The sequence below is a fragment of the Fukomys damarensis genome, unplaced genomic scaffold (assembly GCF_012274545.1).
Source record: "Fukomys damarensis isolate Sample0158 unplaced genomic scaffold, DMR_v1.0_HiC HiC_scaffold_17, whole genome shotgun sequence".
NCBI classification, from domain to species: Eukaryota; Metazoa; Chordata; class Mammalia; order Rodentia; family Bathyergidae; genus Fukomys; species Fukomys damarensis.
Genome location: NW_022900929.1, coordinates 77548257 through 77571546, shown reverse-complemented (window position 1 = coordinate 77571546; position 23290 = coordinate 77548257). Strand labels below are relative to the sequence as shown.

The 23290-nt window shown below is 47.1% G+C and overlaps 1 protein-coding gene across 4 annotated transcripts in view; it reads left to right on the top strand.

Moving 5' to 3' along the window:
- Shc4 (SHC adaptor protein 4) overlaps nt 1-23290 on the top strand; it is a 117024-nt gene that overhangs the window by 77484 nt on the left and 16250 nt on the right. For 3 of the 4 annotated variants that reach the window (XM_033765215.1, XM_033765217.1, XM_033765216.1), the window contains exons 5-10: nt 1489-1542; nt 5756-5807; nt 12671-12794; nt 14493-14670; nt 17406-17466; nt 22123-22284. In XM_033765215.1, coding sequence (XP_033621106.1) covers nt 1489-1542; nt 5756-5807; nt 12671-12794; nt 14493-14670; nt 17406-17466; nt 22123-22284 — 631 coding nt within the window. The remainder of the gene's footprint in view (nt 1-1488; nt 1543-5755; nt 5808-12670; nt 12795-14492; nt 14671-17405; nt 17467-22122; nt 22285-23290) is intronic. The other variant, XM_033765218.1, reaches the window with a different exon arrangement.

Genomic DNA, 23290 nt, shown 5'->3' with positions numbered 1-23290 from the left:
TATTTAAAAAGTTTTTTTACTGGTCTTTCTATTTACTGGTCTTATTTATACCCTTCAGTGAAGTTTTCTAAAAAGATCTGCATGGTTTTTATTTTAATACTTAGGTATATTCTTACCAGATGCCCCCCCACATAAAGGGTCTAATTGGCTGTTGTTGACATGGAGGAATGACACTGATCTTTATATGTGGATTTTGTTTTACTGAAATACGAAGATAGAAAATGCACAAATGTGTGGGTAGTGTAATTATCACAAAATGAATGTATTTGGGTCCCCTACCCTCATCCAGATGTACCATTTGCAGCATCCCAGAAATCCTCTTTCTCCCTCTTCCTGTGCCCAGAAATAACCACTATCTTGACTTCAAATTTGGTGAAATAATTTTGCCTGTTTATGAATGTAAATAAACTGCAGTACATACTCATTGTCTTTGCCTTTATTTGCTCAACAAAATATTTGTTCCATATGTGATAGTCCACTATTTGATTATCACAGAGATCATAATTGGGATTGTTTCTGGTTTAGGGCCATTGTAAGCAGGGCAGTTACTGTCTTTCTTAATATCTTTTGTTACACAGATTTTGGATATGCATCGAGGAGTAGAATTGCTTGGTCATCTTATATATGCAGCTTTAGTAGACTCTGCCATGAAGTTCTGAAAACAGGACTAATCACTAGGGCACAGTTATTAATGAACCTTTATTAAAACAGTACAAAAAGTAATTTCTGCAAATTGATCATTACACTGTGGTTTCTAAACAAGGAAACCAGGATCTCAAGTAAAAGAGACAATCTTCTTGGCTAAATAATTCATTTCACTTTTCTTGTCTTCATACTAGAAGTCTAAAGGTTAGTGCCTTAGGCTGAATCAATGCCTTAAAAAGACACAGAAAAGTGAATATATAAATGGGAAATCCACTGATTAAAGTGATGGAAGAGATGTTACCACCACACGTTTTTTGTTTTTTGTTTTGTTTTTCTGTTTTTAACTCTCAGCTTTGGTGTTTTTCAGAGAGAAAGCCTTATTTTGTGGCTAAAGATAGACCCCAGAAACTTGGGGCTCAGATGGTCCTTAGCAGCATAGAGAATGCTTTCTTTCCTGTTACCTATCTGAGCTCCTCCCTTAAAGCATTGTCTGGCTCATCTGTATCCAGAGAGATGGTGTTTTTTGACTGGTTAGATCTAGGTCCCCAGGGTGGGGAAGGGCAGTGAGAGGGGCCTGTCAAACCCTTCTGAACCTTAGGGTTTAAATGAGAGGTGGGGTTGGAGCTCAGTGCAGAATGCATATTGGACCCGTGAAAGGCTCCAAAAAAAAACCAAAAAAATTATCAGAGAGTGTGGGTGGGTGGTTCCCAAAGGGATAAGAGGGCAAAAAAAAAAAAAAAACCCAAAAAACAACCAAACAAATATAGGTCTATTACTATTAGACTGTAAGAGGAATAGTAACAAGTCATTATATATATATTTAATTTGTTTTATATTTTTCAGATCATTGCAAATCATCATATGCAATCAATTTCATTTGCTTCTGGAGGGGACCCTGTAAGTATGCATGTATAAAAGTTCTTTTTTTATAATAATTGAAAGAATGAGTTTAATAGCACTTGGATTAGTAGGTGAATTAACAGCATTGCATTGTGTCGTTAGCCATGGTGCTGTCACTTGCTAAGCTTCTTACTGATAACAAACATCCACGTCATGAGTAGCAAGTGTTGCCAGTCCTCAGAATTCTTCCCAGCACACAGTTCCGTGTAGACTCTACTAATTAATCGGACTTGGTATATAAGGGGAAGCCAATTTGCCACCCAGCCATGGCAGCTACGGCGACTCAGCTTAATCGAGAATGAGCAGCTGAGTGTGTAGAAGCCCACAGAGGGGCCATCGGCTGTGGAGAGAGAACTTCAGTTCCTCTCTACCAAGAGGCCGTACGGTGCTCATTGCCACACATTGTGCAGGACTCCGTTTCCCACCCTGCAAACTGGATGTCATCCCTTGACTCTGTCCTTCATTGTCTCTGCACTAGAGGGATTGTTTCAGAGAGGGGCATTCAAGCTGGGGAGCCTGTGTCTGAACAAAAAACAAATGTTTCCACTGAGGGAGTGGAAGGACAGTTTTTCTCTTCTGCAACACTAGGAGCCATTTTGTGTCTGTAAACACGCGGAAGGCTAGAAGAGGGCAGAGTGACTTTTACGATGTTAGAACGTTAGTGATACCAGAAAACATTAGAGAAGGTGTGTAGACTTGTTTTATACAGAATGTATCATCTTCTTTTCTGCAAAAAATTATTCACCACTATATCCTTCAGGAATGAGCCATAACATCCAGTCTAATAGGTGATTTTTCTTTCCATTATATTCAGTTTCTTACTTATTATTGGTGAGTAAAATTTAGAGTCACAAATGATGAGACATGTGACAGAGAAACCTAAAACATGTATGAAGGGTGGGAAAAACCTCAGTCTTCCATCTGATATCACTAGAATGTTTTCACGTATTGTGAACTATATGCAAAATATTTAAAATGAAGAATAACTAGGTCCCAGAAGAAAATAAGACTTCTGAAGTTATTCTGGGTGATCATTGCTTCATCACTGGCTTCTAAACAAGTTGAACAAATCCCTTCACTTGCACATGGATGAAACTTTGTGTGTAAATTGTATAGCTGAGTGCTATTTAAACTAGACCATCGTTAGAAACGCTTCAAAAATGACTTGTCTTCACGTTGGCTACCAAGTCACTCAAAGTATTTAGGCATTCAGCCCTGGACAGCCTACCTTCAGGACTTCTTTGAAACATATGAGAAAATGCCTTTACAAGATTTCAAGGGGCTGGGGATTTAGCTCAGTGGCACTGTGCCTGCCTTGCAAGAGCAGGGCCCTGGGTTTGGTCCCCGGTACCCCCCAAAGATTTCAAGTTATTGTTTTTATTTATTTGTTTGTTCTTATGGGGTACTGCGCTTTCTCTAAGCTTCACGGCTTCCTCACCTCTCTGCCTTGCACGTAGTTATTTTCCAGTGACTATGGTGTTAGTTCCTCAATGCTACCAAATACAAGTAGACCAAATGGTTAACAGCTCTCTTCCCCTGCCTCAGGAGATGGCTCATTGTGGACTGGGTCTGGGCTCTGATCTATCCAGCCTTGCCATCTGGCCTCAACGGTGACACCAAGGGGTGGGTGTTGGGAGGTTTCACTGGGTCCAAGCTGAAAAACATCGTTTTTTTCTCCTCCTAAGCCATTAGAGCTTAGGAACTAGCTAACTTGAAGGGACTCAAGATACTTTTCTCAGAGACTTCAAGTAATGCACTGGAAGTGTAGCTTGATAAATGCTTACCTGTGTTTGCATTGAAGTTTCCAAGGCTGCTGTCATTTTAGAGTTGATACCTAAACCCTGACCTTCTCTAAGCACTCTCTGCGTGGTTTATGGCATTGTCCTCCAGAACCCTAAGGCTTTTCATGCTGTCTTCCTGTGCCTTTAGGGTTTTAGTTCTTCATCCAGGGTTTTAGTTCCCTACCGGGAACAAATAGTGAACACTGAACAAATAGTAGCCACTGTGGAAAAATGTGTATCTGCCAAGTTGAATGGAACCTCTGGGTTCTCTGTGCTGGAGAGAAGGCCTGTTGATTGACATTAAAATAGTCGTCTGGATCCACTGCAAGCCTTGGCATCAGACCCACCCCCCCCATGCGCGCACTGTGGAGCTTCACCCTCCTGTGCAGAGGCGCTAGAGTGAGGGACACCCCACTCACTGCACTCTGAGGTTCAGCGTCTTCGTCTGCAGGAGGGTTCCTATCTCCCGACAGGGTTGCGAGGATCAGTGAGACCGTGTGTGTGAAGCACTAGCCCAGGGCCTCGCAGAGAGTCACAGAACTGTTTCCAGCGCGTGCCCATGTTTGCCTAGGACGGGCACTAGGCTGATTTCCAGCCTCACAGCTAACGAGTTGCGAAGGCTAAGAGGCTGGGTTAGTTGTAAGTCCCTGGGGCCCAATGTATCGGCTGCTTTCTGCCAGATTTCCTCCAGAGTTCGTAAGTATTCAACTTTGTTCTTTACCGGTGCCCTATGCTCACCCGCACCTCGACTCTCTTCTCAAAGACAGTTCATTTTCCTTCTGCCAGCCTTGAAGACAACTTGGAAATGCTTCTGCAACTCTAAATACTTTATTTCAAAAATGCAGAATTTTCGAGCATTCAAATATTAAGTACGTTTTCTCATCCTTTTGACTACTATTTCTGCTTTCCTTTTAAGCATCCTCTAAATTCTCCCAGTCACAGAACTTTAAAACTGTTAAAATGGTGGAGACCGTGTTGAAGATGAGACTGAGGCCCACAGGGCCCGCAGCCTCTTCCTGGCCGTCCCCGGCCCAGCTCCGCTTCTCACTCAGGCTCCGCTTCCTCTACCTTGGGGTGGTGAAGCTGGCAGCGACTATAGCCTTGCTTCCAAGTTCATATCTTTATTGACTCAGAAGAGCCCCACGTTTCTTTTCGTGTGAGAAATTTGCTCACGTGTGTGTTATTTTTAAAAAGGACCTGAGAAGTGCTGCCTCACCTGGATCTGCTTCCTGGGTGACTCACTGGGTTACGGAGTGCTCAGCCTTGAGGGCCTGACAAACTGAGCCCCTGTTTCCTGCCAGTTGATTGCTTCTTCCCTCTGGAGAGTCTTAACTTCCATTCTCCAAATGGCATTGTGTTTTTTTTTCTGAGAACTGAGATAACAAAAAGCATCTTGAATTATTAAAACCTATCATTCATCAGCTTACTGTTTTCAGTCAAAGCTGAAATTACCAAGGGGCTCCTGTTGGGTTTAACAAAGTCAGCAGCAGATCTCCTTTGAACTGCTTTTCATAAATCCTCTTTAAAAAAACCCTTTTTTTTTCTCTCCATATCGATCATATAAATACATTCTATTTTACCTTCTTATTCCTTAAGTTACCTACGCCTGCACACATACATGTACATGAATGACCATAAAACCCAACCGGTCTCCTTCAGCTCATTTTCTGTTTGGATAATAAAGATCATAATGCCACATCCTAATTTAAGACACCTTTGTGATTGTGTAGTCCCCAAAACTTCAATTTCCAACGTGAAGAGAGTCATAGTCCCTAGCCACTTAAAAAGAATATGACCTTATATCTGCATTCTCTTTGGTTCCTAATGACAGAGCCTGCTTTTAAGTTTCAGAGGGGACTGAACCCAGGGCCTTGCTGTGCTACACAAGCTCTCTGCCTCTGAGCTGCATCCTCAGCCCCCATTTTCTTGGGTGGTGCAGTGGTACCTTGGTTCACAGACTCCGTTCTCTCCCCAGTTCTGGGCATAAACCAAACTGGAGAAGAACCGACTCAGATTACCCCTTAAGGCCAATGTTAAATCTAACCAGTGACTCTGATTCAATTTGCCTCCAACTCGGTTTGTAGCCAGAAGCGTGGAAAGAATCAGGTTCATAAACTGAGGTGCCCCGGTGCTGCGGATTGAACCCAGGGCTTCACACACTCCCGACAAGTGAATTTACCTCTGGCTATGTCCCAGCCCTGCTTCTTCAGTTTTCATCTTCGGAGTTTTTCCCTAACGGGCAAAGAATGTGGACTCTACAATTCTGTTCAACTGAATAGTACATATTGTGCCTCTTCCTGCAGTGCTTTCCTCTTTAAACAGAAACACTCACAGTTAAGTCCTTGCTTCAGTGTCATGTTCTAAATATGTTCCTGTCTCTCCGTGGTACAGTCCATTTTAAATGTGATCATTTTCCTTTTTTTTTATAGGATACTACAGATTATGTTGCCTACGTAGCTAAAGATCCAGTTAATCAACGAGGTATGGAAAGCAACTTCTAGATTTTTCTTAAGAGCTATTGTATGTCAACTTTTAAAAAATACTAAGCATTTATTTTTAATATGAAGAGTCACGTGTATCACTAGAGTGCTATGTTGCCTCTGAGAGACCTTTGACCGCTGCACCACGGACCTCCTGCTGCAGCAGAATATGGTTTCTCTTTCTGGGAACCTCACATTTTTGTTATTTTATTCACTTGCCCACTTGCTTTTTGCATGTGCCAGTATGTGTGATGTGCCCTTTCTACTAAGCTAAAATCTCAAGTCCAAGCCTATTTCTCTCTCTCTCTCTCACTCTCTTTTTTTTTGGTACCGGGGATCGAACTCAGGACCTTGCGCTTGCAAAGCAGGCGGCAGAACCACTGAGCTAAATCCCCAGCCCCCTAAGCCTGTTTCTTCTACTCACTGTCATTTCCAAGCACTCGTCACGATGCCTAGCGCCTAGGTGATGCACAGAAGCTGCTTTGTCTGTTGAATGAGTGAGTGAATGGAGTTATTGAGTAGATTCTCATCCTGGGACTTAGCCAGGTTGCCTGAGAAACTCATGGCCCGCCATGCTACGGGTCAGGGGCCTGAGGTCTCTCAGGTAATCAGATCTCTGAGCAGACATGGTTGGTACCAGTTCCCATCCCTGTCTCTGGAAAATTCAGACTGCTTTTAGGGAGTGGACTACAGGTCATTCTCGTCCTTAACTAGCCTGTTAGTTGTGACCTCTGCCACCCCAGGGATGGAGTTTGCCCCCACATATCGGTGAACATGGCCTGGGATTTGGAAATTGAAAAAGCCCAAAGTCAAAGAGGTGGAAACACACCTGGCACGCTGGGAAGCACAGGGTAGTGCACACTAAATGGCAGGATGTGTGTATGCGAAGGAAGAAAACAGGTCTGGACGGGAAAGAGCGGTGAGTAGGGACTGAATTGTGCAGGCCATGGGTGGAGAGAGCGGTTGACAAAGCAGAGCTTTAGGACGGTGGATCTGGCAGCAGGGCGCAGAGGGCGGATGCAGGAGGAAACCTGAAGCAGGGAGATCCTCCGAGGCAGAGGGTTGTGGGCGTCAGAAATGAAGTGGGGACCACCAGCTGCCAGCGTGGTGGGTGCTCAGCAGTGCCTGCTGAAGGGACGCAGCCTTAGTAGGCGGAGAGGAGCGAACAGATCAAAGCCACCAAGAAAGGCTCCACTAAAGGCAGGTCACACTAGGCTGAGTAACGAAGAGCGGGCAGCGGTCACAAAGCCAGGAAGGATCCGTGTGTCTGAGCGGAAGTGGGCAGAGAACGTGAAGAGGCAGCACAGTCCCCGGGAAAGCTCCTCTTTGGGACCTGGGCCGTTTGTCAGAGCTGAGCTGCTTGAAGGGGACCCGTGGGGATTTTGAGGACAGAAACAACCATAACAGGGGTCCAGTTTCTCCCTTAGCCACTCCCCACACTGAAGTCGGAAGGACTGGGTTGGAATGATAATCTTGTCACCATTTCCCTCAGCATCAGGCTGATCCTTTCATGTCTGCAAACCTCGACTTCTCCGTCCTGTAAGTGGGAACGAGGTCACCCTGGTGCTGTTGGGCTGAGTAACAGGTGGCACAGAAAGCATCCTTTTCTTTCTTCCTTTATCTCTTCTTTCTTTAAGAAAACAGTCTCTCGGAGTAGACAGATAGTTAGATCCATGGGTCGATTTTCTCGGATTTAAAAGTTTGTTTTCTCCCCATCACCTGTTCCTCCTTTTCCTGTGCCCACGTCCCTGCTCGTTCATCTTGTTACACAAATCCCTGTGCGAAGCTGCATGCTCTTAACACAGGTTTAGCCTCACTACACACAAGACACACAAGTTATCATTAGACGTCACATTCCGCCTCCAAATTTCAAACCCCAGTAAGATGTGGTTTAGAGTAGTGCTTTTTAAACGCTGCTGATTAGAACATAGATTCAAACATTTTGCAGAGCAATTTGACAATTTGGATCCAAGTCTTAAAAATGTAAGCATCTTTTAAGCTGTCAGTTTCAGTTGTGTGGAAGCATTTAGAGTATGCACAAAGATTCAAGCATACACTGTTGTGTGTCGTTTAATGTGATAGCACAAGTGAAGTTAATTCCGTACCCATAAATACAAAGTCATTTCAGTGAAACCGCAGCTTGTATTACTATGCAGCAATAGTAAGACTAGTTTAGAAAAATAAGGAACAGTGTAGGGGAAAACGTTTACAACCCTATTAAGTGCAAAAAGCACTTGGACATGGAGCAGTACCTGTAGCAGGGGCTCTGGGGGAATTCTGGGTGGTAGGTACATGCAGATTCAAGGCTGGAAAACACAGGCCGAATTGTTAATAGTAGTTGTCTGTGGATAGTGAGATTTCATGGAATGTTTATTTCTTTTTAATGCCTCTTTTATTTTCTGAAAGTCTTACAATGAATATTTGTTATATTAAAGAAAAAAGTTGTAAATTCTAAATTCTTGAATAAAAACAGTGACCCTGGAAAGGCGATGTTACCACATGCCCCGGGGAGCTTGGTTCATGGATGCGGGGGTGGCAGGGAGGAGAGGCCCCCAAGGAAGCTTTAAATTAGAGGAAAGCAAAGGAGAGAAAGTGAAAATGAGAATCAAGACTGCAGGTGCAGGCTTGGGAAAGCAGCAGCTTCTTTGCCCTAAGGGTGAGATCGCTAAAGGAGAAATCCTGAAAGAGGAGGAGGAGGAGCAGGGTTTCAGGGAGTGGGAAAAGTCGAAGAGGCCTGGTGCTTTAGTACCTAGAGCGGTCCAGAGGCGGAAAGGAAGAATCCGGACGAACATTCCACAAGGAGGAGAGCGGATTTCTCCGAGAAGCTGTGGGAGTGGTCAGCGCTGGAAAGGGAGGAGGAGCAAAGGCGAGAAAAGGCCGCGGAGCCAGGCGGTTGCAGAGAGGGGCCCTTTGATAGGGTGGAGGGAAGTGGGGGCGGGTGCAGGCCAGCTGCGTGTGTGACCCCGAATCGTCCGCATTTCTTGGTGTTGGATTCACTTTTTGCATTCGTGCCTTGCAAGCAAGGCACCTGTCACTTTTTGCCATCGCGGCTGGGACCCTTCAGCGAAGTCTTTGTTCCACAGAAGGCTTCTTTTGTAGGAAAGGCAAGTTCGCGTGGGGATGTTTGGGGCTCGCTTAGTGACTAACACCACCTCCCCTGTACTCGGCGTAGACGAGGAAACCCACGTTCTCACTTTTGACAAGCATGGGGCAGGTTTTAACATTTTCTCTGAATTTAGTCTGGAGAGGCCCCAGCGCCCCTGAGCGATCTTGTATGGGAGAGCTATAGTTCCGAGTCTCTGAAGACAGCTTAAAAACCCATGGACCCTCGCGAGTGCCTGTTACTGTTACAAGGCACACGCTCCACTGTGCTGGTCACTTTGGTCAGCGGCCTCTCACTACTGCCTCTGCGCTCTCTGAGCCGGCTCTGCTGCCTCCCTGAGGCGCGCGCCTCGTCTCAGTACCTCGGCGCCATCTGCTGGCTGACACGAGAAACTAAGTGTTTGAATTCTATTTCTAACAAAACAAAGAATTGGGTCTATTCAAAACAAGCGAAAGTAGTGAAAAGGACCCTGTTGCCTGTAAGAATAATTCTCATCCTCTCATCTGCAAACGCCCAGCTAGGAAATCAAATGAAAATGAAAAAGACGGAATATGACTCAAGGACACTTTTAAATCTTACTTCGCGTAACATCTGGTTCCCACAGGCAGCTAGCGCTGTTGGTCCGACTGGCTACCCCGCCAGTAAAACAGATCCAGATCTGACTCCAGATAGGGGAGCAAAGCTTGGACTTCTGGCAAAGTTATCAGGTGACTGAAATCAGGCTGTTTTTGTGGGGGATTTAGGGCTTTTTAATATATGTGCTGCTGAAGTGAGCACATATTTGGGGCTTTTTAGATACTTTTCTTTCTTTCTTCTTTTTAGCTGAAGATCAAGGAATTCCTGGCTGAGTTCTTGGAGATACTGGAAAGTCTCATACTGAACAAGGGTGATCAAAATGTGTGGTTTATGTTTAAATTTTAAAAATTTATTACAGTAAAAGACACATTGCATGAATTCCCCTCAAAATCCTCCCCCCTTTACTCGAAACACATTTATCCATCAGTTTTGCCACTCTCTGAAGTGGTTCTGGAAGTCCTCTTCTATGAGTGTCTTTATAAGATGTTATCAGAAAATACAGCGGGTGCAGCCGCCAAGGCCCGTCCAGTGGAAGGACAGGCTCCTAAAAGCACTGGGGTGTGTTCTTGTCCACCTTATTCACCAGATCCAGCGCCGTGTGACTTCTGGGTCTTCTTCAAAGTCCAAATGCCCATGAGAGGTAAACATTTTGAATCAGTTCAGGACATGGAGGCAGCCATGACAGCACAGCTGAAGACACTCAGGAAAAAAGACTCCAGAGCTGCTGCAGAAAGAGGCCAGAATGATGGGATGAGTGTGTTCGAAGGGAGAAGCAGGATTCTGAGGAGGATTCACGGCAGTGTGCCTTTTACTGTAATTAATTGGAACAGTTTTAAATATTCACTAACTTTTCACGTACTACTAAAGATCATTTTCAAAGAGCAGTGTGACTGCCAGTGGCAGCAAAAGCACTGCCCAAGTCTCCCTGCAGGTAGTGAGACAGGGAATCTGCCCAGGGACAGCTGTCTGTCTGATGTCACCTCTTTAAGGGGGGACACAGGCACCACTGCTGTTTTATTGTGTTCTTTCTGTTCAGTCTTCTCAAAAAGCAATATGTCAGTAACAGGGTTGTCCAAAGCAAAGTAGAAAATTACGTTGGTAGAATCAGCCCTTGGGTAGGCAGGACCAAAATATCCAGGAATCAGAATCGGAGAAGTCGAGCACATGGAAACTTTAGAAGTGTGTCAGAAGTGACGGAGGGTGGCTGGCGTGTTTTGTTGATTCGATCTTCCTGTGGGCCCGCACACCTTGTCCTGTTCTTAGAGGGTTGCAGCTGCTGTGATTGGGAAAGTCTGGGGACTCCATAAAGCAAAGGGGACCTCTCTAGTCCTCCAGGTGTTGTCTTGGTGGGTGAAGCCCTGGCCGTGGAGCGACATGTGGTGGGCACAGCTGCAACTGGAACTCAGCTCTGAATCTTTGCACTGACTTTTTTTAAGGTCCACTTTTAAACATCTCATTTCTTTCACTGGAGGTACAGTTTTTTTCTTATTTTTTTATTCATTCTTGAATCTCCTACCTCTCTCACTCAGTATCTCCCTCATCTTTATATCTCAGCATCTTCTTAACCCTAAGAAAAAGTAAAATTACCCAAATTATGTCCATTTTGATGGAATTTCTAGTTTTGGTTTGACTTTTACATGGACTAGTGTGTGAGATTACAACCAAAAGAATTCAAGTGAATAAACTTTTCATGCAAGGTAACAGGACTCCTTTTGCTTCAGTTAGAGAATTCATCTCCAAGTACCCTTTGTAAGTCTCTGTGTATGAGGCCAGTGCACGTCCCTCCCAAGAGTACTGAGACATAAATCCTTTAAATAAAGGTCACCTTAATTCTTAAATAAGAACATCTGAGATTCCTTGAGATGGTTAACAACATAAGCCTGTGAAACATGGCCACAGGTTCCACTACAGCCTCTTCTTTACCAGCCCACCGATCCTGTCAGATGGGAATGGGTCACCTTTTCCTTAAATGAATGTTATCCTTTCTAAGACAATGCAAAGCACACAATCATGCTTCCACCTTAACACCATTAAACCATTTCACCAAGGTAGCAAGCTCGCCTCTCCTTGAATTTTTTACCAGTGTTCATTTTGAAATTCCAAGACCCAACATGCTTTCTCTAGCATTTAATGCCCTATGCACTCCTTTAGGCCCATCACCTTTTTTCTCTTCTGTATTCTGAAAGTATAGCCAAAAAAAGCTTTATAACAATTCTTATTTATAAAGAACCATTACCAAGCTTTTCCCCGCCCTTCAATACATAAAATAAATTGTTTATGTTTAAAAATTTTCCCTCTATCTTAATGTAATTTTAGGACTCTTTCTAAAGTCATTCTTATGAATTTCAGTCAATGCAGTCTTTTTAGTGCCAGGCCCTAGGTGTACATCACATCCTCATAAAGTTAAGAGTGGTGTGAAGAGAGAGGAGATTAACTCACAGTTCATACACATAAGTTCTTATTTTCACATAGTGGCAGCAGACTGGCTAACTCATGAGATTTGGAGATTCTGTTGGCTGCCCCTACCACTTGTCTGTTTTACGTGTGAAAACTAGCCTCTTTCCAGAGGCTGTGTCTCAGAGAAAGCTCTAATAAAGACTTTAACATCCTTACCAAATTTTGGCGTTCATGTACACTGGGGATCATTCTTCATTTGGCTTCGGAGGAGCCCATACTTATCATGGCCGTAGGGTAGCAATGGTGGGCAAAGGGTGATGGGAGGAAGGGGTTTTCTAAAATCCCATCCTTCCCCAGCAGCTCATCCCAATATGGGGGCAGGCTTGGAAAGTTATCTTGTTTTAGTCTTCTGCAATGCACCTGGCAAAGATGAGACCTCAAGCCATCTGCCTATCAGACTGCTGCCCTAAGATCTTCTGCATGGAATTCAGAAGCAAGCACATAGATATTAGCTTCGTCATTAGTCCGGCAGTCCGCTTGGGTAAAAGTGGACCCGCCTCAAGACCAGCATTTGTGTTTGGAGGTATTTAGATGTAAAATTGGAATGTGTTTTTTCTCACTGATTCATATGCAGAATGAGGTATTCTTTATAGCATGTCAAAACTTAGCAGAGTTTGAAAACTTGCTTCCTTTTATTCAATACCAATCAAGTTTTGGAAGCATTTTGACTTTGAATAACCTTCTCTAACTGACAATTTATTATAATATTTTTTGTATATCTCTCACAGCATGCCACATACTGGAATGCCGCAACGGAATGGCTCAGGGTGTCATAAGTACCATCGGGCAGGCTTTTGAACTCCGATTCAAACAGTACTTGAAAAATCCTTCTCTGAATATTTCTTGTGAAAGGTCAGTCAAAAGTTCTGTAATTATTTGACTTGCCCTCCATATACATTTGAAAGTTAATATGATGTTTTAAAACAGACTGATGTAATTGGGATTTTTTTTTTTACATATAGATGCAGTTTCAGTTCAAAATAATAGTGACACTTATTTTTCTTCCATTTTTTATTTGTGTGTGTGTGTGGTACTGGGGATTGAAGGCAGAGCCTTCAAACTGAGCTACATCTCCAGTTCTTTTTTATTTTGGTGAAGTTGCCCAGGCTGGGGTTGAACTTGGAGTTGTCTTGCCTGGGCCTTCTGTTCAGATCTGCCCAGATACTTCCTGTTGCCTTGTAGCTGAGTTAAAGGAGACACTAAGAGCGAGAAGAGATCAGCCCTGTTTCTCTAGTGTTAACACAGAGCTGTGAATTGGAATTATATGAAGCATCTACAGATCTCAGATTTGCTTTTCTGTATTGGTAAAAACAAAAAAGCAAAGCCCAAAACAAAGAGCAGAATCTGAAGAATCGAGTGTCTGTGGTAGAAACCCCTGCCTCGCGCTGGTTCAGGTGAGTGGAGCAGCTCCCACCAACCTGGCAGGTGGAGGGCACGGCCTGACCCGGGCACCTGGCTAAGCACAGGAAGTGTGTGGTGAAAGCTGCCCCTCTCCAAGCGACTCAGCCCCCACCACTGTGCAGTCCACAGCTGCGGGGGCCACCGCTCAGCATCGTCTGAGAAATGAAGCCCCGGGCACTTCCAAGTACACTGTCTAGCTGGGCCTCGTGGTGCATACCTGTAATCTCAGCTCTTGGGAGGCTGAGGCAGGAGGATCGCTGTGAGTTGGAGGCAAGCCTGGGCTACATAGTGAGTTCAAGGCCAGCCTGAACTGCATAGGGAGACCCTGTCTAAAAAAACCAAAACAACAAAAAATAAAATAAAATAAAATGCATTTCCCCATTAGTCATTTTGTGTGGTTCAGAGACCTGTCTTTAGGAGGTGGTCGAGGCAGCGGGGGAGGGAGTTACTGGAAGGTTTGGTGCTGAGTTTCCCCCAGGACACTTGGGTCTTGGTGCTGCCTTTCTGTTCACTTGTCCTGAACCCAACCGAACATGTGAACTGTCCATAGAATCAGCTGGTTCCAAAATGCTTTGATTGATCGATTTTGTAAGAAACTTGTACTAACCTCAGTTTGGAAGAAAAGTCCATTTGTTTTCTTTTTTCAACCTTGTTTCAGTTTCAAAGCCAATTCACTGCTTACATAAATCTCCCACTTGCTACACTGGCCCCTCATATTCCAGTGTGAATGCCCTACACTCAGCTAGCATTGGGCAGACCAGATTGCTGCTCAGAGCTCTTATCCACTGGACCAGGACCTCTACCCAAACAACAGTCTGTACATTTTCGTTGAGTAAAACATATCCTAAGTGCAAGAGTTGCAAGTGTGCCGGAGGTTCCCAGGAAGTCTTTGCTTTTTAATGACCCTGTGACAGAAATGACTTACATTGAGGGAATTCATTATTATTGATATTGTCATTGTTATTACTGTTCATCACTGGGGCAACGCAGAATGCGCTTGTGGGACGATTCCACTTTTCTACAGAAACCTGAGCCACAGCGCAGGCTGCGTGGGCCCAGGTGTTTGACACTGCGTAGGATGTGGAGATTTTCAGGGTGATTTGCATCTGAACTCTGGCCCCATCTCCTGCTGACGCTTTTTCCCTGCAGTGACGAGGTGCAGATTGACAGCCCTGCCCTGGAGGAGGGAGAAGATCCTGAATATTACAATGAGATCCCAGGCAAGCAGCCACCGGCAGGCGGCGTGTCGGATGTTCGGATCCGAGTGCAGAGCCCGCAGCAGACGCCAGCGTACTGCCCCATCCGCTGTGAAAAGCTGTGCTACTTGGTAAGAAAGGTCTGGGTGCTTCCAGAGGCGGCCGTGGGGTTCTGCCCAGGGTATCCATCGCTAGCTTAGAGAACGCCGACCGTCCTCCCCTGTGTGGCCAGAGGGGAGTCTGTCTGGATCACTTTGACTCCCAGGCTCACAGGTCTCCTCTGTGGGCCAGCTGGGTGACCCCACGTCGTTGGCAGCTCCCCACTTCCCAGCCGCATCCTCCGTGCTGTCCCTCAGCAGCTGTCTGCACAGCTGGGCCACGAGCCCCTCCCGCCGCTTGGGAGGAGGGAGTATCGCCTCTGCCCGCCGATACTCATTGTGCCCATCTGCTCTTTCCCTCTCCTACGGGGAGCGCGGGCCCCTCCGCCTGGCCGGCCACGCCTGCCTCCTTCTCACCTTCCTTTCACGCAGACTCTCCAGGGCCCACAGCTGTGCTTTCATCGCTTCACCGCCCTGTGCTTTTGAGACCCGACTCCTCTTAACAGCTTGATAGAAATGACTTTCCCTGTGGTCAGCAGTTGTTTGCTAACTCTGTCTCCCTGCTTGCTGTTTCCTGCGTCTGTCTACAAGGGTCCCCATCTGTTGGCTGCCTTCTTTTGAGATCTCTTCTGTCAGAGTCTTCCCGTGTCTTCAGTTACTGCTCTTCTTTTCCCTCCCTCCCTTCCTCTTTTCCTTCTTTTATTCTTCCTTGTCTCTTTCTTTTGATTCCTTCCTCCAACATTGTGTGAACATTTTTCAGATAGAAAAAGTGAATTATGCAGTGAGCCCTCACACGCTTGCCCTCTGCATTCTACAAGAACACGTTGCTGTGCACCTGTCACATATGGTGACGTTTGTCATCTGTAATCCATCTTACTTTTATTTTTCATGAAGTTTATTGGTGCATTTTAGGTCTACAGCACAGTTACATGCATCATCGGGATCTGTACCTTTACATGATGCATCTTGGTTCTTCTTTTTTTCCCCATTTCCCAGCCCTCCTTTCACCCCCTCCACTCTTCCCTATTTACAAAAACTTTGTTTCCATTTTTCCCTTTTCTCACGTTTTTTCTTTTGCCTTCTTTCCTGTCCCCTTCCTTACTCCTTTAGCACCTTTCTTCCTATTTCATATTATCAATTGTGCAATTGGGCCTTATTTACACTTTTAGTTTTTCACACCAGAGAAACTATTTGTTATTTACACATGTGTGTCCTATTTATTTCACTCACTGCGTATCCATTTAGCTATAAATGACTGTAGTTTCTCATTCTTTTTCTCAATGAGTTTATTGGTACTTTTTAGGTCTACAGTACAGTTACATTCACCACTGGGATCTTGCACCTTTACATGACTTACCTTGGTTCTTATTTTTCCCCATTCCCCTGCCCTCCCTTCACCCCTTCCACCCCTCCCTATTTACAAAAACTTTGTTTTCATTATTTCATTTTCTTGTATTTTTCTTAGTTTCTCATTCTTTATGGCTGAGTAGTACTCCATTTTATATTTTTTAAAAAACGCACATCTCTTTATCCATTCTCCAGTTGATGGGCCGTTGGGTCGTTTCCAAGTTTTAGCTGTTCAAACCGTGCTGCTATAAATACAAGTGGGCGCATATCGCTGTGGTATGATTCTTTTAATTTTTTGGAAAGATACTGGTCCGTCTCACTTTGGACACGTACTTTTCAAAGTGAGTTGTGCGTCTTCTCCTGGTGTCATCAGTTACTCCTCCATCCCCTCCCTGAGAAGCCACAGCCCATCCCGGCGCCCTGGAAGCCCCTGCAGGGTCTGCCCAGCCCGGTACACGCGTCCTTGCCTTCTCCACCTTACCTGCCTCTCCCGTTGACCGGCTACACTGCAGCCCACTGATGATTTATGTCGGGGTTGAGCTTGGCGTGTTCTCTTCGACTCCGTGCTCTGTTCCTCTCCTGATTTATTCCTGTCTAGGAGTGGCATGGCCACGCTTTTGCTAATCCATCACCTTTCTCACATTTGAGGGCTCTGTATTAACTTAGTCTTCAAGACCTATGATCCTACCATGAAAATATCTTGGGAGGGCTGGGGATTTAGCTCAGTGGGTCTGGTGCCTTCCTCACAAGCGCAAGGACCCAAGTTCGATCCCCAGTACCAAAAAGAAAGAAAGACAAAAAGAAAAAGAAAATATCTTGGGAATTTACTGAAATGCTGAATTCATTTTGGCGGCACTTTCCCAAGTTCTAGTCCCCACTTGGCCTGAAGATGCTGCAAGCCCCTTCCTGTGTCAGTCTCGGCCCTGCAGCCCTGCCAGGCAGCCCCATCCCAGAAAGCTTCCTGCGCCCTGCCCTGCTCCGGGGTGCCTGAGCCGGGGGAGCAGCTCCGTGCTGGGACTGAAGCCTCTGATGGGTGAGATCCAAGAACGGGAATTGAGCCTGGCACAGATCTCGGAGCCTCGGTGGAGTGAGGCTCCCAAGTGTGTCAGCTCAGTGTGGGGTGGCGGCTGGCTCCTGGGAGTGTGTATGGAAACGGCTGGACCTGAGCGGGGCCTCCTCAGTGCGGGGAGGAAGCTGAGGGTGTAGGCAGCGGCTTCCTTGAGCCCCCAGTCCAGCCGCCTCTGCAGCCCTAAGCAGGACTGAAAGGCAGGTGCCCTCCCACCTGCACTGCAGTGTCTGAGCTGTGGGATGGTTCTGTGCCGTAGTGAAGAGGTCTTCTTTGTTTGCCTGGGAATTCACGAGTGTCTTTTTAACATCCCTGGAAATGCCTGTAACTGCCTCACAGTTTGTTTTCCTTGCAGCCTGGGAACTCCAAGTGCAGCAGTGTATATGAGAACTGCCCGGAACAAAGCAGGACCGCAGGTAGGCACGTGCAGTCGCTATCTGTCACCCTTCCCTGCCTTTTGGGTGATGTGAATGTGTGTGGCCCTGGCTCTCGACACCCCGAAAAGCCAGGTGTATATGGGACAAAAGCTGGCATCTTTTGGCTGCAGGCTTCCCTGGGGGCTTGGGGCGCAAGCGTGTGAGGCCCACAGCTCTTCCTCACTCTGGTGTCACCCGCCTTGTTCGCGGCGGTCCTTCACCGTGGTGACAGCATGGCAGCGCCATCCCTGGGAGGCTGCTCTGTCTGCTCCCCTTGCAGGAAGAGTGGACAGTAAGCAAATAGGAAAACGGATGCCTGTCAGATCTGCCGTGGTTAAAACCTTATTCCATGTCAGCAAAGGGGACAAAAGAACACCTGCAGGCCAGTGGGCAGTCAGGGGCCGTGCGTGCACTCCATGAGCCAGAGCCAGCTCCTAGACGGGCAGGACACAATGTGCAGCCCAAAGGGAAGCCCGCTCTAGCTCCCTTAGCGCTCGGCCCTCCTCTCCGGGCTGTCTTCCTGTCCTCTGCCGCCCGCTCTAAAGGGAACTCAGTGCCTGCTGAGTCACAAGCCTGCCACCGGATAGGGCCATGGTTTCCTCTGTTCCTCAGAGTTCTCATCTTGATTTAGTTTTTTACATTGTTAAAGCATTCTTCCTCTGAAAGGATGAATTTATGAAGCAGGGAATGGATATGCAGGCATCGTTTCCATCTTATTCGGGATTTTTCTTGTAGAATCCTCCTTGCTTCAGGTTTTCTTGGCTATGTTTCTTCTTTAAACCAACAACCTGCCTCTTACCCTTTATGCGCTGTAAATCTGCCCTCAGCCACCCAAGGCAGGTCCAACCATGAGCAGACTTCACAGTTACAGTTCAATCTGTAGAATTTACTTCCTCCATAAGCCAGCAAGCGCACTCGATTGTACCCTTCCAGTCTGCTTACACTGGAGCATAGATGTGTATTTTGTTACGAAAAATACCATAAATACTCTGTTGCACACTGCCTTCCTCCATGGTGGCTCTGTGGTCATGACCCTCCCTGGGAACTGTGCCGGACCTCGAGCAGGTGACAGATGGTGTCTGCCGTTGAGAATGAGTCCCCAGCTGGCTGTCCCATGGCACTGCAGGGCCTACGTGCCAATCGGGTCCCAGCCGAGACTGTCACAGATGTCCCTCTGTTGAGTCAAGAGGGGTCCCCGCTGCAGTGTCCCTTCATCTCCAAACACCCCTACATTGGGGCTCCTGCCTGAAGTGACCTGAGATTCCTGACTGGGAGTGAATCAGCCAGTTGCCAGAAAAATAAATGCATAGATTTTATGGCTTCTGCCAGAGGGTCATACGCAAGCATTCAGGAGCCACCATGCAAATATTTTCAGTGAGGTTGGCTTATTTATTGAAATATTGACTGAACACTTGGATTCTGGACGTATTGTACCTATTGCAGTAGGCTTCTACTTGTTGGAGGAGTTAGGTGTATTTAATAGATAAAGGCGTGACAAGGACAAATTGAATTATATTCCCCTGATAGTCATGATAAATGGAAATGTTGATATTTGAAGTCAAAGCAGTGCTACATTCCTGCAAATCCCAGGGCTTGCAAACGCTCTGCAACCCACAGGACACAGCACTGGAAGGGCTCTGAGATGTGCATTGGCTGGCGTGGGCCGGACTTTCAGCACCCACACACTGCAGCTTAGAAGGATTTTCAGTGTGGATAAGGGGTGGGGAGCCTGGCTCAAAAGCTGAGGACACCAGCACCGGCTCACGTGTGAGCGCATGTCTGTAACAGAAAGAACCCGCGGCAGCTGTAGAGCGACTGGGTGTAGACGCCGCTGCTTTGGTGCAGCCCTGGGGATCAGGAGAGGCTTGGTGAGGTGCAGAGGGTCAGCACCCAGTGCTGAAGGCTGGGTGGATGGAGTCTGCAGAGAGAGAGCAGTCTGTTCACTCCGCTGACAGATGTCTTCCTGGCGGCCACTTACCCTCACTAGGCTCTGCAAACAGAAGACCCAGTTGGGCTGCGCTTCCTCCCGGGGCCTCCAGAAGGGCAGCAGACATGTGCAGCCCACAGTGGCCTTTCCCACAGGGCTTCAGGTAGGAGTGAGTCCAGAGCAGCACAGTGAAGGAAGACCCAGGTGGTAAGAGAGAGAGGAGAGGAGGCCGGGTTCAGGGAAGCACTCTCAGCAAGGTGCCTGGGTGGGCTGGCCCTGGGGCTCGTTTGTTGACTGTCCTGCGTCTCCCCAACAGCCTGTCTTATGGGGCAGTGTGAGCACTGTCCTACAGAGAGAGCATAGGTCACTAGGACAATGAGGGAGGGCACAGGAATTTGAACTCAGGTCTGTAGGGTATGGAAGCAGACCTCTTCTAGACAGATACATGGCTTTATTAGTTGTGTTCTGTTGGTGCACGCTTACAGTGCCTGATCACATTCATTGTGGGGAGCAGGTACATCACAAAACACATCGCGCTGCTTTTCCTACTCCCTTCCCTCTTCTCTTCCCCTCTCTCCATCTCAACATCCTCTTCCCACTTGCTAAAAGTTTATCTCTTTATTTTCTAATGTCTATCTTTTCTTTTGCTCTTTAAATTACTGATATTTTGGGCTTCTCATATAAAAGAAGTGATGTGATATTTAAGCTTGTGCATCTGACCCATTTCACTTAATATTATGGTCTCAAAGTGCATCCATTTCCTACAAGTGACTCCAGTTTACCTTCTTCACGGCAGCGTAGTGCTCCACTGTATTAAAGGCCACGTTTTCTTTATCCACTCTTCTGCTGATGGACACATAGGCCACTTCCAAGACTTAGCTACTGACCGCTGTGTGGAAATGGACCTCTTCGCCCCCTGCGAGCATCTTTGGTCATATTCCTCTTTCAGTAAATGGTTGATTGCTGGTACTCTAAATAAATGATTATTCCATCATACATATAAGTATGGACAGTTTAGAGTTGGAGTTGAGATAAACATTTAAAAGTCTTACTAACCAGAACAGCTGGTGCTATTATGAGATAACAGCTCAGGTCCCTGGATATTTACTGATGAAGATAAACATAAATCTACTTCTCAGTCTTGGAAATCATGCCTTTAGAGGCCAGAGCCTGCATCTGCTGAGCTCGTGCCTGTTCGTAACTCCATCGTGTTCCTGGAGCGGGCTGTGTGGGCCTGACCCGGCCTGGCTCTCTGGGCCACCGACTTTCTTTGCTGGAAACCAAGTTCAGAGCGGCCCAGGGAAGTGGGAAAATGAGTGTTTACAACATGGCCGCCCCGCCTGGGTGTGGCTGTTCATACCCGGGTGGAGGAGTGGGCTGCGAGAAAGTCTCTCTTTTTAAAAAATAAAACAAATGTAGGGTCTAGAGATGCATTTGAACCTCTCCATTACAATGATGCAGCAGAGGAGGCGCTAGTGCGAGAGCAAAAGGCCTCTCTTCAGTCCTTGGCTTCTGGGCGGTGATCTTCCAGCCACATTACATTTGTGACGGCGACAGGCCAAAGTGGGTGACGAATCTCACAGGTGCATGTAATGCAGCAAAGTGGAAACTGTCATATGTTGCAAAATACACAGATAACCCACTCCCCTCTCTGATATCCTGCATGTGGAGGGGACAGGAAAGAGTCTTCTGCTGGGCTTCCCTACCCGGGGTCCTCTCGGGCTTCCACACTGATGCCGAGGAACCTAAGCACTGTTCCCTCGCCAGAGGAGGGCCCGGAGCTGCTCACAGCGGGGCATGGGGCGGCCCCTCCCGCTGGTCCTGTAGCTCAGACCCTAGGTGCACTGGCTCACCCCTGAAGCCAACACACCATCCACACCGTGTGTGCCAGGCGCAGGGCAGTGGGGGCGAAGCGGGCCTCGTGGGGCAGCCCAGATGTAGGGCAAACCTGGGATATTTTGTGGCCGAAGTGAGAGCCCGGTGACTCCTGCAGTGGTGTCCAAGGCTCAGCGCATACTGTCTGGGCAGCAGAGGCCTCACCCGGTCTGGCTCTCTGGGCTACTGACTTCCCCGGCTGCCAGAAGCCAAGTTCAGAGAGGCCCAGGGAAGTTGGAAAAACAGTGTGTAAGATGCCATCCCGAGGCCAGGCGTGTCGGCCAGTGGAGGCTTGGTGCAGGGGCTGGGAGAGATGGAGGAGGGTGCAGGGTGGACGCTGGTAGGGCCTGTAAGTCTCTGGGAAATCTGATCAGATTTAGTTTAAACAGCCCTCCTCCCACCGCCCCCCCACCCACTCAGTGAGGAAGGAGAGAGGAGGCGGGGGAGCAGATAGCTCAGGGGAGCGTCCTGTCCTCTGGATCACAGAATGAAATGCCAGACGTCAGAGCAAGGCTGAGCTTGGCAAGAGACCGTGTCCGGAACAGACTTCCGACTCTAGGAACTTGACTCTCTTTATTCATTTATGTTTAATGACTAACGCACAGGGAGACTTTGAATTAAAAGTGATGAGTTCTCCAAAAGGGGTGGAAAAGTCAGTGCTCAAGTTCAGGGTGACAGATGCCTTTGCCTGGCTCCTGGCCCTGTTCAGGGCTGGCCCCACCTCCTGTCTGCCCGCTGTCTGTCCCCAAGCGGGGAGGGTGTGGCTCCCGGCTCCCTGGCATTCTCTCCTAACCGAGGAGCTGCCCACAAGCAGGAAGGTAACATAACGCGCTGCTCCCTGCTGGTCACTGCAGGTGACGCCCGCGAGCCGGGGGTCCTGGCCCAGCGAGATGGCACCGCGCTGAGACTCCCGTGTGGGGCGGATCTCTTTGATGACCCCTGCTACATTAACACGCGGGTACTTCAGCGTGCACCAGGCTCAGCCCGGCCCCGGGAGAGCCCGCGGCACTGTGGAAGTAAGTACTCGATGCGGCGGGGGCACCGAAGAGAATCGCTTCCAGCTTCCGGTAGCTGCTGGCAGTTCCTGGTGCAGAGGCCCTGGGCCTGGTCTCTGCCTGGTCGTCGCCTCCTGTCCTCCCGGGTCTCTGTGTCTCTGATCTCCTCGCTCCCTCTGGTAGGACACCGGTTACGAGATGGCGGTGAGGTTAGCTCCTGTCACCTCAAGATCTTTCATTTCATGACATCTGCAAAGGCCCCTTTGCCAAATTAGGCCACATTCCTATGTCCCAGGGATTAGGACTTGAGCATACCTCTTCTGGGGGCCGCTGTTTAACTTACTAGACTCTCGCTCAGTCTAAAGATTATTTCCTTGGCCTCGTTTTTAGGGAGTTAAGAGGATTCTTTCTTTTTCTCAGTTCCACACTATAGTAATAACAGAGCACAACTTCATGGAGGTTCTTTGGGTTTCTGGATTTTATCACTTTGATTTTGAATGCTTCTTTCAAATACTTGGAATTTATTCTCATTTTTGCTTCCAGTTTTGTGTTTTGCTGAAGGATGAGTTGTCAAAGTCAGAAGATAATTTTGAATGTGTTTGTCTGTGTGAGGAACAATGGCCACTTTTTAGGTTCTGTTTAGTGACAGTGTGGGAATGGAGCATAATGGAGCAGCTCTGTGCATAACTCTGAGGCGCAGCTGAGCTCTCTCTGAAGACTGGAGAATCTGATGGTCAGTTGAAGAGGTGGAGATAAGCCTTCTATTACACTAGCATGGCCTGGTGGGCCCAGAGAAGTCTGAGTGTTCTATCAGAAATGAGGGCCTCCTTCTATAGGGATCTACAGGGTAGGCGAGCATGCTCAATGAAGCGGGGGGCGGAGTTGCAGAACATTCTTGAGAGAACCTTGTGAGGGGGCACAGTTTAACAGAACATTCCTGAACGGTCACACAGTTCAGTCACAAACCATTTTGATATATTGGGCAGGAGACCAGAAACATTCTGTGGAAAAAAAAAAAAAAAAAAAG